The following is a 19,144-nucleotide window of genomic DNA, read 5'->3' on the forward strand; positions in this document are numbered from 1 at the left end:
AGAAGTGGTTTAACAGAGAGAAAGCTAGACTGACACATTCTTACTGCGTGACTTTGGGTTCACTTTGCCTCTCAGTACTTTAGGCAACTTTACAAGAAAAGCAGCAGAGAAGATGTAGTAGAGAACAGATATGACAGAGTTTTCTTACCTGGGAATCCCCTATGCAAATCACAAGCCTAATTCTTATCTCAACAAACTACCATGATTAATGTGAAATTCATATCAGTCCTTTTCTCTGCTTATATAAAATGGCCCAAATGCAAAACCATTCATCTTTTCTTTCTAGCAGCATAGTCCAGAAACTATGTTCCATTCCTAATTACTGAGAGCACTGCATAGGCCATAAATGGGTTTCTGAAGAAAAAAGGCATCAGGACCAGATGGATTTACAAGTGAATTCTACCAAATATTTAAACATCAACTAATTTCAATATCAAATAAATTATTTGAAATAACAGGCAAAGGAGTCCTACCAAACTCCTTTTATGAAACAAACATGGTGCCAATACCTAAACCAGAAAGAACAAAAACAGAGAAAGAAAATTATAGATAAATTTCACTAAGGAACACAAAAATCCTGAATAAAATATTAGCTAGGAGACTACTCCATATCACAAAGATTATACAATTGTAACCAAGTGGGATTTATACCAAGAATGCAGGGGAAAAACCATAAACATAATTGATTTTGTCAATAACAACAACAAAAAAACCAAAAATCATATGACTATGTCAACATATATGCAGAAAAGGCTTCTCACTAAATACAATACTCATTCCTATTTAGAACATTTGAAAGTATACGGGTAACTCGATTTTTCCTTAAAATGATAAGAAGCATCCATCTAAAACTCTCAGCAAGTACATCCGTAATGGAAATAAGTGAGAAGCCTTCCCAAAAAGATCAGGACTGAAACAAAGATGCCTATTGTCACCAGTATTGTTCAATATTGTACTAGAAACATTAGCAACAGCCTAAGTGAAGAAAAGGAAATTACCATGAGTGTGCCTGAAATTCCAAAGTAAACTTATTTTGTTACTTATACTATATAAAATAGTAATCTTTAGTTTATAGACATACAGTATCTATAGCCTGGTACTACTGAAAAGCAAGATTTTTGTCTCATGACAAAATTAATTTAACTCTTATTTTCCTTTTATTGTTAATAATCAGGCGAAAAGAAGTCATTATTTTAATCAGGCAACTAAACTGAAGGCACTTATACCATGAATATAACTTTTACAGCGTAGTAAAAAGGGTAGCCAAGTAATTATATTTACATTTTTCATTCCAGTCAGTATTCCAGTAGTGGAAAGAACACAGAATTTGGTTCTAGACTTACCTAGCTTCTACAAATTTAAATTATAACATTATGACAATCAGTTAACTTTTCTGAGCATCAGTTTTCTCATGTATAAAGTCACAAATGTTTTGCTTTAACTACTTCACAGAGTTATGATCAACACCAAACTTACTCCAGTATTCCATTTTGTAGCCAGATCTTCTTCCATGAAGGAGATCCTAGTTTCTTTTGCACGTGGGGGAGGGGTAACAGATCTTCCAGGTGACCCAGAAGGAGATGCTAAAGGTGTTGTACGAAGACTAGACCTTAGAATGGAATGAGGAGTAAACTCAGGAAATCCAGCAGCAGAAATTGATGTGGCCAAAGCTTTAGCTCTCTATAAAAGAGAAATGAATGGAATTTTACTATTAAACTCCATTTAAAAAACTGATTTCCATAAATACATGTTGAAGTGCACTTAATTTGAAGGTGTTCAAACAAATTCAAACAAAAATTTAACATTAAAAAAGTTTCAACTAAAAAATAATCAGTCAAAAAATTTTAATTTTAGAATATTTCTGAAGAAAACAAATTGTGTTACCTTTAAGTATCTTATTATTGATGTTAATACAAACCTCTCCAGTACCTTTGCCACAATAACCTCAAATGAGATCACAAAGAGTAAGATACAACAACAACCAACAACTGTTTTAGTTATAAAATTTGAATTCAAGTTTTCCTGACTATGATATCAGTCCCCACATTGGTACACCTATGCTTATTTATTTCAGAGACAAACCAAAATCGTTGTTCTAGAACTTGGCAGGGCAAGAAGTCATCAATGATTTTTAGTCATTATATAAAAGTTCAGAGAAAAAGGATGAATTATTTCCTTTTAAATTGAGATATATTTTTAAAGAATTGGGGGGGGCAAATTTTATAAAAATATTCTGTACACAACTGATATATACTGGTATTCAGAGAGGCCTAAAACAGCGTCTGACATAGAGTTGGCACTTAATAGTTATTATTAATTATTGGGACCATAGTTTTGGAGATCAATCTAGATGGAGATCAATCTAGTTGCTCTTCCAAATTCCCAAATTTTGATGAAAGTGCCGCCATATTTCCAGATTCATAACTCTGGCATTAGTGTGGCTCTTCTCACTCTTCCTTGGCCTACATATCCAACCAGCTGCCCAATTTTGCCATTCCAACCTCTATAACATCTCTTGAATGGGAACCTTTCTCTTTACTTATATAGTTACCACTTTAAATCAGACCTTCATCGCCCCTTGCCTACATTTTTATAATAGCCCCTTACTGCATAGGTTGCTCTCCCTCTAGCTTTTCCCCACTCCAAATCACTTTAAACACACCAAAGCAATTTTCCATAAAAAAAGATCTGACCATGTGACTCTCTGACTCAGTAAATTCCGGCAGCTTTCTATTTACTGCCTTTAAGATAAAATATAATCTCTTGTTTTTACTTTTTTAAAGCCTACGCATACTGCTTCAAACTGATCTTTCCAGTCTTACACTATTTTCCCTCCTAGGCTTTGCTGTACAGCCCATTAGTCTTTTCCACAGTGATTTTGCTCTGTCCATTCCACTTACCTATATGCACTCCTTCTTTACCTCTGCTTCATTAAGTCCCTCATCTTAAGACACAGATCAAGCAGTATCTTCCACATGATTCCTTTCCTGATTTTCCCAAATACGAGTACGATATTACTTTAACTACTTGGTATATATTCATTTTATATTTATGCTCTATATGGTTTTATATGTATTTATCTTCTTCATTTTGAAGGAGGAATTCTTTCTTTGCATTGGTGCCTCTGCACTAAGCCCAATCGTCAGCATATACTTACTACTTGCTGATTATTCATTTACCTAGTAACTTCAAGTATTTGGAACATGGTCAAGAACCCACTCTCCCCTCACACATTCTACACTAGACTACTATTTTCTTTTCAACTGTGACTGGATCTTATCTGCTCATTTCTCCATACATCTGCTAAAGAATGGAATTGCTATACCATTGGGAGTAAAAGACTTTCTGTCCTTCACGAAGTGGCTCAGGGTGTCTCCACCTATATCCTAATTCACATTACAGTAACTTAAGAGGTCTTTGTTCCCAGACTAGGCCTAAAAACCCAGGTCCTGGAAAGCAGGGTCATTTTTCAGTTGAGCATTTCCAGATTTCTCAAGCCCAACAGAACTTTGTACACCTGAGCTTAAGAAATGTCTGAATGAACCAACGACAGATTTTTAAAATATTCACAATCATAGCTAGCATCCAGGAAGCAAGATGTTTTACCTTTCTTTCCTTGGGCCTTCAAGATCTAGTTAAATATGCAGTATTTCTACTCACCTTCACCACGAGAGGGGTTTCAAGCAAATTTAGTTCAGATGCTCTTGTAATGTTCTCAGATGTTAGCTGTGATGTCGATGGCAATGAATCAGATGTTATGTATACCACAGCTCTTGCTGGACTAAGCTGATTATAATCCAAGTTAGGAGAGGGCTGAGGAATGGGACGAACAACCAAATCCAATAGTCTATACAAACAAAAAGAGGTTTACAATGAAAACAGTTATTTAGTTTGTTAATAATTTTGTTATAAAATTATAAAAACCAATACAACTGTTTAAATCCAATTTTGATGTATGAAATGCCATAACTTTAGTCACTTCTTTCAAATTCCCATCACCATTCTCAGTCCATTCATTCTTATTCAGCTTGTCTTGTATACAGAATGCATCAATGCATACTTTGTTCTTCTAGTTCAGCCTTTCCCACTTTGCATTATTATATAACTATCTTTCTACTACCTACACATTCAGTATTCACTATACTAAAATTTTATTCCATTAATATACTATAATTTAACTGACCAATCACTTATGGGTGAGAATTTAGATTTATTTTTTGCTAGATTTTGCCTCAAAAAGCAAGCTGGTGTAAAATGTCCAAAGAGGTAGTTTTCTTTTTTTGGTAGCACTCTTCTAGGTATTTTCCCAACAATGGAATTATACTACAAGATTGCTTTCCAAAAAGAAAGCACCTACCAGTTCTTACCACCATCAATGAATGACTGAATCTATTTCAATGTTAACCTGACAATTTCAACTGCTTTTAATTATGTCCCTCAATTTGAGGGCTAGCACCTCAGAGTTGCTTTAATCTGCAACTTTAATCAATTCCTTTGATTACCGAGGCAAAGCATCTTAAGAAATATTATTAATAATTTTACTCTTGAAAACTATTTCTGCTTGCTGATCAAGCATATCTCTTCCTTAATCTTTATTTAACAATTTATCAAACACTAATCTCTATTGTATATGGCAGAACATAAGATATTGCTATTGCATTCCTTCAGTACATTACTCTGTTTTTCAGGTTTTTGATAATTTTCAGATAGTTGGGAAGATAATCAATCAAATTAAATTAGCAGACATCCCATTCTGATTAATGATCTTATTGTGCTTTTAATTCAATGCACAAACATATATGTGTGAATGTGTGTATGTACATTTATACATATATATATATACACAAATATGAAATTATGATTTTAAATAACTTGTGAAGAAAGTTCTTTGGTAATTTGATTGATAAAGGAATTAGATATATAAATTAAATTTGGAATTATCATAATGTTTACTATATTAATCCTGATTATGTCTTGCTAATTTAAGAAATAGGTGAAATGGAATATGGCATCTTTCAGGCAAATGTCTGTCTGAAACAGAGATATGTTGTAAACAACTGTCTTCAAAAAGGCTGGAAATTTCCTTTTTGTTTTCATCAAGAATATCCTTGATATACACAAAGAATGCTTATATATAGATGATAAAGTTAACAGATCACAGCTACAGATCTTGTTTGCCTTTGCTGGGTATTAAATATGGTCTATGATTTTTTTCTGGGACTCATAACAATTTATCAACATTTTCAAGGGTTTCCCCAGCTTCAGGAATTTTCTCACAAGGAAAAGAAATTACACTTAACTAAATGATTGGTGAGACTGTGTTTATAGAAAAGAGCTCAAAATATTAGAATATTCTAGTCATGTAAGTTCTGGGCCATTATTTCTAAAAAGTATTAGAAATTTACTTGCTACCAACTTCCCAAACACTACTAAAGAGCATATCATTAAAAAATGCTTTGATGAAAAAAACAACAATAAAATCAGGAGTGTCTCACTTTGCTGAAAGGCAATATGACATCCATGAAAGGAATCTTCTATTGCCTTTTACCATGAAAATATTTTTAGAAAAATCATTTGGGAAGTGAGATGAGACGTTAAACTTCTTAACAATGACCAACAGCTTTGACTATGTTATATGCATAATTTACATTTAAAATATCAGACAGCTTAAGATGAGATACATCAGGAAAAGAGGGGATATTAAAAAATATAGTAAAGAAAAACTTTCTTCAAATAAAGCATAACCAATCATCGACTAAAATTGTGCAAGAAACCTAAAACCTAGATTTTCCCTCACTTTTAAACATTTAACAATGTACATGAATTACATACAATGAATGGACTATATATCTCATTGAAAATTATGTTGATATTCCAGAAAATATCTAATGGATTGTTTTGAAATGAAACTAAGGAATTAACACAAATATTAAAATCAGTGATACTCCTCCCATCTATGATATAAACAATTTAGCACTTATGTTGAATACATACATATATGTATATATATATGTATGTAATACATATTTCTTTTGCACTTCATGGATTAAAAATTATAAGATCATAGATTTAGACCTGCTCCATCCAAACTTTTCAATTTACAAATAAGGAAACTGAGGTCCAGAAAGGTTAGCTAACTTGCCCAAGGTCACAGAGGTAAATGAGAAAGTATCTGGAACCAGGTACTTTGAAATTCAGTGTCTATTCCATTATGTGAAAATTTTACTGACAGAAAAGTTCAAATGAATGACAATTTTAAAATTTGTAATTAAAAAACAGAAAAAACAAGCAAGATTTAATTGAATATGGACAACTTGTGCCTACAATTATATATTCCCAAATACTTTCTATTTCGGAGGGCACAGGATAGCAATAATACTTTATGTTTATTTTGCTGTCAAAATGGTTCATCTGAGGAAGTGTTACATGCTGAATACCCAGTGATAAAGTATTAATAATCCTCTTTTTTCTGAACTTTGTCATTATTCTTTTTAAAATCACATTTCAAGGATCTTTTCAACGTAAGGAGACATCAATGACCCAATATATATCCAAGTTACAGCTGATAAAATAGCATACACTTGTTGACCTCCTCAAAAAAGTGACTATTTCCAAAAGAAGCAATTTTGACTTTTCTAGATCTTCAGGGGTTATACATCAAATTTCTCCCATTTTCTTCCTCTTCTCTTCCCCCCAAACATAAAATGTGTGAAAATAAGTTGAACTACTCTGGTACACCAAAGAGTATTTAGTAAAATGTTTTTCATTTTCTCGTATTTATACTTGAAACTCTATGCAAGATAAGTGTTGAAATCATTTTGAGATCCATAGACATAGCTGTGAGAGATCAGAGAATCATAAAGTATTACAAATGGAAGAGGATATTGGGACTATTGGGCTTAATTCATAACTGAACAAGAATTCAATATTCCTAGTAAATGATCAAACAGCCTTCTGTTTAAAGCCCTTCAATGAAGGGAAACCCATCACCTCTTAGAAGTCCATTCTACTTCTGGGCAGTCTAGTGGTCTGGAAGATTTTCCTTAAATTATTTGCCTTAAAATTCCTGTATTTATTTGCCTCTTTGCAACTACTTTTTTGTACTTCCATATACTTATTTCTTTAAGCAAGACAAATCTAATCCTTTTTCCAGTTAAGAGTTCTTTAACTTGAAATTAAGTCTCTCCATATCCCCCATACAAATCTTCTCCAGTCAAAGTATCTCAGCTGCTTTAATTAAGGGCTTCTTCACCTGGGGTCAGGGGACAATTTTTAAAAAGTATTTTGATAATTTAGCTTCAATACAATTGGTTACCTTTATAATCCTATGATACTTTATGAATTCAAAAGCTATCAAGTTTTAAATTGAAACAAACTTTATTCTCAGATAGGATCTAAAGGTTCACCAGACTGTGAAAGGGGTCCATGACACAAAAAAGTTAAGCACTCCTGCTTTAACTGATCCTGATGGCCTAGCCTCTATGAAGGCAGTGTTACTATTCTTTGTTGTTCTGCTATTTGGAATAGTCTTCTTTCAATAATTTAGTTCAATTAACATTTGGAATTAACAATTAACATTCTTAGTGAAAATTTGAAAAATAATAATATTCCCTCATAACTTTAAAAAATACATATTGAATATATATATGTGTGTGTGTATATATATATATATATATATATATATATATATATATATATATATATATATATATATAGGACATTGCCTTTGACTAAATATTATTTACTCAATGAAATTAATTCCTAACAAATAACATTTTAAGCTTGCCAAATGACATGCCTTATGATATGGGGAATACTTACAGAACCAAATAACTAAATGTATTTTAAGTCCTAGAATCTCAAAGGAAAAACAAATTATCTTTGATGGGAGAGGGCAGAATATATTATAAAGCATTCATTAGCTAAACTGTTTGTCAATAGATTAAAAAAATAAGCATAAGATAAAATAGCAGCATCATAAGATGATGATGGTATATATAAGTAAGAGACAGAAACAACAGTACACAACTGTCCAGTGTAAATAACAGATTACTGAATAGAAATCTCCTTATTCAATAGAACTGATGGGGGAAAACTGAAGAATTTGATGAAAAACTGGTTAGGATCAGTGCCACAATTAACATATAAATGTAGAAGTTACTTAAGGTCCTATTATGTAAAAATCAGAGTGGAAGGAGGTTCCTTTCAAAACTATGTCCAGAGGCAAAACTGAAAAGGTTAGCTAAGGTTTAGGAGCTTCTTTACTTCCCCTTCTACATCACAGCAGTCGAATATCTGAACCCCAGGAGATGTACCCTGAGGGGAGCAGTTCAATGGCAAGAGGTCAGTGAACTCAGGACCCTACAGTGAAGGAAGACACCTAGATAGATTGTGAGCCTGAACACAGAAAGACTCATCTTCCTGAGTTCAAATCTGACCTCAGACACTTACTAGCTGTGTGACCCTGGGCAATTTACTTAAACCTGTTTGTCTCAGTTCCTCATCTGTAAAACAAAATGGAAAAGGAAGTGGCAAAGCATTATAGTATCTTCATCAAGAAAACCCCAAATGGGGTCACAAAGAGTCAAACACGAGAGAAACCACTGAACAACCACAGTGAGGCAGATAGTAAGAAAGATTTCCTAGAAATATATGGAGAGCTCTAGCACAAAAGTACCTCCAAAAAGAAGGTGCTTAATGGCCTACTGTTTGTTACATTGGGAAAGGAGTGGTGGTAAGAAGACACACAGCCAGTTGAGCAGGATCAATAGACAAAAACTAAAGAATATACATATATCATATGGGGGAAAAACATCAGTGCTCAAAGTAACTATAAAACAATAAGGTGTAGAGAAGGTATCAACTTGCAATGATAAGAGGGAGTTTGCTCTTTTCTCTGGAAAGGAAATTACTTGACTTGAAATTTCCCACACCAATGAAATTACAAGTCCAATTCCTTGTCCCTATCCACAAAAAAACAAAAAAACAAACAAAAACCCCCCAAAAATCTGAGAACATGAACAGTTGTCCTGTTCATGGAAAGATGGAAAATGGATAACTATCAAAAAATGCTACAGTTAACTAGTAGTAAATGCAATTAAAAAAGACACTGAGGTGTGACATACCTACATCAAAATGGCAGAATGACAAATGCTAGAAATAGTTAATACCTGATTTAACACCAGAACACTGGAAAATGCTATTATGCAAGTCACTCAAGTGTTCATACCTAGTAATTCCATGAGTTTGCCTCCATGCCTCAATGAGGATGAAGAAAGAAAAATCTTATATAGACACCAAAATGAAGAGGCAGGGTGAAGTAGTAAAAAGAGGGCTAGCTTTAGAAATAGGAATTCTTACTTTCAAATCCTGCTTCAAAAAGATAGCATTTGTATGATCATGACAATGTCTTCAGTGCTCTAAATAGCTCTCTAAGAATATCAAGTTACAGAAGTTGCTGTTCTGCACTGGTGGAGTTTTCCATGCGAGAAACCACAGGTCGAGACAAAACAAAAAATATTCTTAGCAGCCCTTTTGAAAGAAAAGTAGAACTCTTTCAGTTGAACAAACTGAAATATATGAGTAAATGGAATATAATTGTGTTTTAAGAAACATGAAAAATTAGGAGAAACCATAGGAACAACTTTAGAAGTTTTACCATAAAGGGATGGATTCTCCTGGTAGATCTCAGTTTCCCCAGATGACAGTCAAAGTGGATGTTGTCTCTTTAACTCTTTAAAATTCAGTTTTAGGTCAATCAGTCAATAAATATTTATTAAGTGCCATCTATGTGCCATTTATATCTTATCAATACACTTGTATCTTATTGTGGCACTGATCCAAACCATTTTTTCATCAATATTAAGCATGTGGATACCAAACCTTTATTTTTGTAAATTACTAGTTTTCGTTGGAGTAACCTTAGAGTCTTTTCAAATGTTCTCAGGATTTGATAACATTCTCTTCTTGAACTGCTGGGAATTTCAAAACATGTTATTTTCGCATTTTTACCCACATAGGTAATGTATTCTCCAAAAGACAGTGGAGCTTTTATTCTACCTTCCTCTTTCCTTAGTGGAGGTAGGATGAGATAGTTTGTGCTTATGTATACAATATTTAGTATTGTATTATTTTGTTATCAATTTTATAAATTATGTAACGTTTGTCTTACAAGAAAGCACTTATTAACAAGTATGCTACAAAAGGCAAGAGTTGAAAAATATTTGCTTATTATGATGAGAAAGCTATTAATTTTCCTTTATGAAGTTTGACACATCCCTGTATGTGCTTTTGAGCATGTTTAGGATAGTTGTTTTTTTCTACTTTGTACTCCAATTTTTAAGTTACTAGAAAAAATGAAAATGACCAGAACTCACTTTTCCATCAATACAGCCAGAACACAGTGCTTCCATTAAAAAAAGTAATTCTTACACACAAAATTATATATTAACTTGCATTGTGTAAAAAAGAACCATTTTAAGGGGTGTGCTGTTCCTTGGACAATTAGTACAAAACAGCCCCCACAACCACTTTCTGTCAATTAAAATGAGGGGGAAAAAAGTGTTACACTGAATTCTATCGTTTATTTCACAAGGAATATAACTTTTAAAAGACGAACATTTTCCAGGAAAGTTAGAAGAAATCAGAAGTATAAAAAAGATGAAAATGAAACAGATCTTAGTGATCTACATATCAATTGAATGTTTTATCTCTTTAGTAAAGGTCATTTTTTAAAAAAGCTTATAGTATAACTAAAAATATTAAGTAAAAAAAATAGCAAAAACTACTGAGAGTTGCCCAACAGTGGTGATTGCAGTTCTGAAAAAAAAAAATCCTCAACTTGGGTCTTTTAGGTAAATGAAACTTAAAATTAATTCACATAAAATGGGGACTTTTAATTTGGCAGTGGTCTGACAAAGACTTTTGAGTGAACAAAGTTTGGAGCACAAAATAAATGACTGAAGCAACTCAAATTGGTTCACAAATACATCTATAGAAAGCTTGATTATTGCCAAATGGAAGCAAGTAACTGTAGATGTGAAAAGGTGGCTTAAAAAAAAATTGGTTCTATTGATGGGAAAAAAAATGGATGCCAGTAATAATACAAATGACTTCCACTTATAAAATTACCTTCTTATGAAGCTCATTAAAGGGAAACAACTTAACTAAACCTAAAAAAAGAAAAAATAAAATCAATCTTTGAAAGTTTGGCACTATATATGCACATTAAAGTGCATTCTATAAAAGGAATACTTCAATATACATTATTCAATTTATTTTGTATATTCAAAGTTCAAATAATTGATTTCTAAAAATACCGAATTTGTCATTCAGAAGAATGAATGAATTACAAATTTGGATCAAAATGTCTTTAGAAAATTCTTGAAAATGAAAGCAAAATCACAAAGATATTTTTGAGGCCTTGGGGAACAATCAGCAGAAAATGATAACATTGACAGGTTTAACACAGAAGTTTGTCTACTGTGCTATAGGTGATATATATGATCCTTCATAGTCCACAGAACAATAAAATGAGGTCTTCATTGGTACAAATTTACAAAGATCTCCAATTTTGGAGAAACCTCAAATCATACTGAAAAATCCTAACATGAACAAACATTCCCTTTACAATATACCTAACAACAATATCTGCTTAAAGACCTCCAGAGAGGGAGGAAACACAACTTCTTGCAATATCCCTGTTCAACTTGCTTACTGAACACGCTCAAAATTCTCTGAAGAAAAGCAGTCCTCTTCCACATGAAAGCCCTTAAAATTACAGCTATGTTTTCAACTAAGTCATTTTTCCAGAATAAAAATATTCATTTCCTTCAATCAGTCCCCAAGTGACACAGTACACCAAGACTGCTCACCAGAGGCCACCTTTCTCTAGATACACTATAACTTATTAATGCACATTCTAAAATATCACACCCAGAACAAAACATTTCCAAAATGATCTGGCCAGGGCAGAATACAACAGGACTATTACCAGCAAAGCCTTGTCTTACCCACCCCCGTCCTGTATTTAGTCACATGTGCTAGTTTGTCAAGATCCTTTTTGATCTTTACTCTGTCATCCAACATGTGCTATCTCTTCGTTTGCAAACTTTATGTCACTAATTAACAATGTTAATAGCACAAGGCCCAGCTTAGATCCCATCCCTTAGGTAGTCCCAAAAAAGACATCTACTCAATTTGATATGAAACCATTAACAACTCCTCTGCACAGTAGACCAGCTTTAAATGCACTTAATTTTATTTCTTTATCTCTCCCACAAAAACAGTATGAGACTGTCAAATGCTTTGCTAAAATCTAGATAAACTAAAGTACATCACATTCTCTTGATTTACCAGTTCAAAAACTGAAGAGTAATGACCTTACAATGTGACATATTCTCAATGGAGGCTTCCTTCTTCCAGACGTCCTGCCTGCATGCCTTTATAATATAGTGAAGAAATTTTGCAAGGGTTTGAATTTAAGCATAGTGACCTGTATTTTACTGAGTATTCTTGCCTCTTCTTTTTGAAAATGGCAATGGATGTCCTTTTGCAGTTTCTGGGCTACCTCTCCCATTCTCCAAGAACTTTCTAAAGATATTGACAATAGCTTAGCACTCACATTCGTGAACTATTTCAGTACTTTGAGAAGTAGTTCATCTGGGGCTCCAAAGTGGAATAGTGGTATACTCCTTGCTCAGAAGGCTTAAGCAGGGGCTCAGTGACCACATCAGGTAAGGAATGTTGTAAGAACTTCTTTAATGCATGGATCAGACTAGATCAGTGGTGTCAAACAAATAGAAATATGGGCCACTAATTCACAGATAAGGATCCCCGTATATTAACTTGTAAAACCACATATTTATATAATTCTATTTTATTAACACATCAACACATTAAAATTGTATGCGCACTATTTTAATCTGGTTCGGGTTGTATTCAGGAATGTTATGGACCATATCCCATATACAGCCCATGACATTTTTGGATTAGATAACTCCTGAAATCCTTCCCAATTCTCAACAACAGTGATTCTTTAAGGCTCAGTTTCCTTCCTTATCTTTTTCCTTAAAAGATCATTCTATTTGGGGGATATAACAGAAACAATTTTGCCTTCTCTCCACTGTCAATTATTGTTGTTGTCTAAATGCCTCTTAGTAAAGATTTTATTCCTGTTTTTCCTCTGTATAACTTAAAAAAAACAAACCACTATCATTTTGTTTCCTTGTCAGTCTTAACTGACAATCTATATGAGGCATTATATTATATGCTGGGTCACACTCAAAGGATGTGGACTACTTTAGCTATTGTTCTTGCATAATACTAAATTGTTTTTAAGAGAGGCTGGACCAATTCACACTTCAACTAATAACTTCTAGAACTTCTCCAACACTTTTGAGTATTTCCAGTTTTTCCCATATTTCTACTTTTGGGGATAGGCAAAGACATGAAAATTCAAAATGGTTTTTAATATGACTTATTTATTATTAGTGATTGGGAACATTACTTATATGGTCAAATTTGTATTCATTCTTTTGAAAGCTGTTCATATCCTTTAATAAATCATGTAGGAATTAGTTTTTCATCTTATGTAACTTTCAATTTCTTCTATCTCAGAGATTTTTTTATTAGTCATTATATATAAAAATTTTCCCCCACTTGATAATTTTTATAAGCTGATATTAATTTTGCTTGAGTAAAAGCTTTAATTATAAAATTAAAACTGTCTAACTCAACTTGTTTAAGAAATATTCTCTTAAACTCACAAACAAAAAAAACCTGTTCTCTGCTTCCTCTACTATCCCTTCCAAAAGGATAACAAAAATGCACTTTGGCCTTGGCAAGTAATTACTTTTGCCAGGGCACAAAAAAAACCATTATGCACTATATACTTATCACCATTCTCCTTGCTTTCCATTATTTTTTAGAAACAAGATGCTCAGTTCTTTGTTGTCCTCAGTTCTTGCTACTCTCTAGTGGCCAATGTCCATAAAAAAAAACAACCCTCTTTTAATTAGCACCACCACCACCACAATTTTACCCTCATTTTGCAAATCAAAACCTAATCAGTCAATCTTGGGCCTTCTTCAAAATTCTAAAAGCTTTCAGTCTTCTTCATGATTCTCACTCCTTTGGCTCCTCCCAATGACAGAAATACAATATTTTAATGTGAAAGCTTCAACTTCTCAAATTTAATGTGATAGTACAAATTCAGCTACTCAAAATTTTCTAAATTCATAGTCTTCACAATACAATTAATGCTATATATGAAAAAACTTGGAAATTCTGAGTCTATTGCAGTTTGAGACAAACTATGTATTTCAAGGAGAATTAATCACACAACAAGGAGCAGGGACATATTTAATGGTCAAAATTCAAGAACAGAGAGCCAGTAAAACCACAAATTTAACAACCACCCCCAAAATGGAACAAACCTAAAAAATTCTGTGATTTTAAAAACAGAAGCATATAACCCACAAACTATCAAATTCATACTAAATATTTCCTATTTCCTAGCTCTGTAATGTATAACATTCTAAATGTTAAAAAGAAAAAAGCCATTGTAAAATCAAGTTAACACTTATAAGTTTAAAAGCATAACAGAAATCATTACATAATTTCCCTTTTGCATTCTGAATTAAAAATCTAAGTCTTACCTGGAAATTTTCTCTGATGCTTTTGTAATTGGTGTTCCAACAAATGCATCAGGCAATTCTGTATCTGGGAGAGAGTATACTACAGGAGAAGTTTCTTCAATTTTAGGGCTATATAAAGAAGAAAAACTTAACATCTCAATATTAAATATGTGTAGCATTAAATTTAAGAAATTAATATACAAAAATTTAAATTTTTATTTAATATTTTTAGGAAAGGAAAAATCTTAGTCCTACAATCTATGAAGAATGCAAAATATAATCATACTTCAAATGGATCTGTGATTCTGGTGGTATATATACTTACACCAATGTAAATCAAAAGCCCTCTATAACTTATGGTCTTCAAGAGTTACTACTGGAGAAAAATTCATCAACCTGAGGTCAAACCAATGATGACCCTAACCAAACTTAACACTAAGAAAATGAATATTAGACTAATTTCAAGCAGGGATTAATTCATTCTTTGTATCTGCATCCCCAGCACCATGATTGACACAAAGCAGGCACTTAATACATAGTTATTAATTATTATTATATTATATATATATTATAATATATATATTAGGCTAGAGCTATCTCACCTCTCACCAACACCACTCTATCCCTCATGCAGGGCAGGACATTCACCTCCACCAATAAGAAGAGACTCCCATATTGGAGCAGGGGTAACAAAAAAAAAAAAAATTATTCTGAGGAATCCATAGGCTTCCTTATATTGCCAAAGGAGTCCACGACATCTAAAAAGCTTAAGAACTTCTCATGTAAGACTCTAAGTTACAAAAAAAAAGTACCAACCTACATTGGGAGATTGGGACTTCTCTATTCTAATGAAATGACAGGTATAATCCCTATCCCTCCTTATAGACTACTAAGAGGTTCCTCTACCACAATTCATACACTCCAAAGCTCAGGTACTAACCACCCTTGATACAACCAACAAGTCACTGGAAGGCCAATCAGGAGTTGCTGCATGTGTACTCAGCAAAAGATGAGAGGACATGTCTAGTTCCGAGGAATGGATCCCAGTCTAACACATCAGGGATTCAACTGATTATCCCTGTTACAAGCGGTACTCCTACTCTAGACCTGCACCCTCTCACAAAGCAGAACAAGCACAGGAATGTGGTAGTTACTCCAGAGCAGGAAGGGGAAGGGAATAAGCATTTACTAAGGACCTACTACGTGCCAGGTATTGTGCTAAGTATTTTACAAATATCATATCACTTGATCTCACAACAACCCTAGGAAACAGGTGTTATTATCCCCATTTTATAGTTGTGAAAACTGAGGCAAACAGAAGTTAAGTGACTTAGCCAGGTCACAGCTAGCAGATATCCAAGGCTAGATTTGAACTCAGATCTTCCTAACTTCAGGCCCAGCACTCTATCCACTGAGCCACCTAGCTGTTTTAAGAGTATGGCTAAGCACTTGATTGATGCCTACATGTCTAAGGTCCTGAGAGCTGAGTAGGGCCAACAATGTTCCCTACAGTGCCAGATGTAGAAGATGAGGAAACTGAAGCCCAGAGAGGTTTAAGTGACTTGTCTAAGATCACACATACAGGAAGTAGTAGAACCAAAATTCAAACCCAGGTCCCCTGATTTCAAATCCAGCAAGCTTTTCCCTATAGCACACTGACTCTCATTGCTTTAGGAAGAGGATTCTGGCCATGGTGTATAGAATGAAGAACGCCAAGGTCTCCCAGTGTATCCTGGGTCATCTCCAGTCATCCTGATGAACATCTGGTCACTGGATTCAGATGGCTCTGGAGAAGTGAGGCTGGTGACCTGCACAGCCCTCCCTCACTCAAAACAAAGTCAAATGCAAGTCATGTCATCATTTCTCTGATGGCATGGTCTTCTTTGGCAATGAAGGATGAACATAACAACAACTTAAGTAGAAATGTACTAAACTTAAAATTCTAAGACCTGGGGTTCAAAGCCTGGATCTGCAACTTGCTACTTTCTGTCTGATGCTGGACAAGTCATTTAATTTAGATCTCAGTTTCCTTTTTTGTACAACAAAAGCATTAGACTAAAGGACGGCCTTTAAGGTCCCTTTTGGCTTTATTATGTAGTTCAGTTCATTTCAGGATGCATATTCAAAGCTTTATCAAGCTTGGTAGGTTGTGCATTGTTGGCATGGCCTTCAAAAATAGGTCACATTTCTGTGTCTTCATAAGGCAACAGACCAGTACTTTATTTGAGGTATTATGTAATTACGGAGAAGCAATGGATAAGATTACATATGGAGATACAAGTACTGGCCTTGGAACCAAAAACTTAAGATTCTTGCCCTATTTCTGACACTTTGGCTGCGCCAATCATATCAAGTCATGTTACACTGCACCATCCATGCAACTCTCAAAGACTGTAAATTGCAGGAAAGGTGTGAACCAATACTGGTGGAGTAAATTTCTTCATCTTTCTGATTTTACAGATATAATTCCAACTATAACTGTCCCTGTTTTATAATATAATTATTTGTAAAGGTTAAAAAAAAAACCACCCAAAATATCATTTTGGGATCATGGGCTCTAGTTGTATTCTCCAATAATATTAAATTCTAAGAGAAGGTTGGCCTTTTTGTAGCAAACATTACATTTTTAAGAAGTCTTTCGCTGACAAATACGCAAAACACATAATTACAGGAAGCATTAAAAAATAGAAATATACTTACCTACTGTAAGGGGATAAGTTATTTTTCAATTCATTCCCAACCCAAACCTCTCCAATTTTTGATAATACATTGCTGATGAAGGCTGCTCTTGTTAGTATGGTTCCTGCTGTAGTTTGTTTTGCAACAGTAGATAGAGGCTTGGGTCTAGAAACTGAAAAGAGGATTAAAAATTGAAAAATATCTAAGAAACAACTTAGTTCAGTCTCTAAATGAAGCATGAACTCTCCTTAACATACCTTGAAAACTGATATAACACCTCTATCTGAACACCTCCCACATTTAGATGAGCATCTAGGGGCCAAAGTTTGAGTCAGGAAACCAAAACAATTAGCACGGTGACGAAGACACTTCACTTGTTGTTTGTATTCTCAGCAAAGAGTAAATGTTTAATGTTTGTTAAAATGAAAAATCAAGAGGAGTTCAGATAAGATTCATAAAAGAAAAAAAAGAATGAGAAAACAGCTGAGAGAAGGGGAAAGGAAATAAGCAGTTATGTAGCACCGACTATATTCCAGCCACTGTGCTAAGCAATTTACAAATATTATCTCGTTTGATCTTCAAAACTAACCTATCTGGTAGATCCTGTTATTGTCCCCATTTCAAAGCTAAGGAAACTGAAGCAGACAGAGGTTAAGTGACTTGCACAGGGAGCATAACTAGTAAGCATCTGAGACAAGTTTGAACTTAGGACTTCTTGACCTCAGGTCCACTGTTCTATTCACTGCTCTACGCTCTTGTTATTAGAGAAAGTTAACAAATGACACAATATTAAAAGTTATGCATGAGAGGCAACATGCAGAGTTCAGAACCTGGAGTTAGGAAAAGATGTAGATAAACATGGTTTATCCCTTAACCTGAGTATCAGTTTCCTCACTTATAAAATGAGCATGCAAGCACATGTGCACACTCATGTGCATACACACACATCAGGGGTACTGTAGATAAAATGAGATGATGAATAAGAAGTGTTTTGCTATTCAAGGGTAATTATTATTGTTAGAAGATGGTGACTGTCTCTTTTGGCTATCTACTATGGGTTAAACATGAAAAAAAGATCTATTTTATGCACAATATTGTTACTAGGGTAGAAAAAGATATTACCAGGGTTTATCGCCTAGTCAGAAGAATTTCTTTGTGGAAATCTTTTAAAAAAATTACAATGTATCAAAAAAATAACTTCCCTAGTTAACCAACAAGAGAACTATAAAAATGGCAAAGAATAATTAATTCATTTATATATTCTTTTCTGAGTCTTTCACCAATTTTCTCTGAAGCTGGTGAAAAGAAAAAAAAGCTTCCGAAATGCTAAATTTGAACTTATTATTTACAAAGCTGGGCTAATCATCAGTTTGGGATTACAGGGTTAAGTGAAGAATCTCAAGTGAAATCTTACCTTCTCGAAAAACTGAAGATGACAAATGATAGGGTTTAGCTCGTTCCATGGCTAACTTTCGCTGTACTCTAGGAAGTATCTTACCATACTGATCTAGTATGGAATTTCTAGCAACTGACCTCTCCCTCAAACGAGGATCACGATCATTCTATTGAAGACAAAAAAACCATATATGTAAACATGCAGGAAAAATCAATCCTGAAACATCTATACAGACCTTATATATACAGAAATTAAGGTCTTGTGAAATGAACTATAAATATTTACACCAAACTCCCTCATATACCCTTCCTCTAGTCCAAAAAATCCCCTCCTGTACTAAATTCAAATACCTGCAAAAATATCACAATTCCTACCTAATCTTCAGTTCCTTTCCTATTAAGTTTTTAATTGCCAGTCCCCTCTCTTTTCTTCT

At 33.8% G+C, this 19,144-nt stretch overlaps 1 protein-coding gene across 5 annotated transcripts in view; it reads right to left on the reverse strand.

Moving 5' to 3' along the window:
* Window positions 1-19,144, reverse strand: part of AHCTF1 (AT-hook containing transcription factor 1) — a 117,882-nt gene that overhangs the window by 25,094 nt on the left and 73,644 nt on the right. For all 5 annotated transcript variants that reach the window (XM_072647650.1, XM_072647646.1, XM_072647647.1 and 2 more), the window contains exons 24-28: window positions 18,730-18,877; window positions 17,337-17,487; window positions 14,658-14,765; window positions 3,661-3,847; window positions 1,477-1,680 (exon numbers count right to left, since the gene is read on the reverse strand). In XM_072647650.1, coding sequence (XP_072503751.1) covers window positions 1,477-1,680; window positions 3,661-3,847; window positions 14,658-14,765; window positions 17,337-17,487; window positions 18,730-18,877 — 798 coding nt within the window. The remainder of the gene's footprint in view (window positions 1-1,476; window positions 1,681-3,660; window positions 3,848-14,657; window positions 14,766-17,336; window positions 17,488-18,729; window positions 18,878-19,144) is intronic.

This window comes from Notamacropus eugenii, chromosome 2 (genome assembly GCF_028372415.1).
Source record: "Notamacropus eugenii isolate mMacEug1 chromosome 2, mMacEug1.pri_v2, whole genome shotgun sequence".
NCBI classification, from domain to species: Eukaryota; Metazoa; Chordata; class Mammalia; order Diprotodontia; family Macropodidae; genus Notamacropus; species Notamacropus eugenii.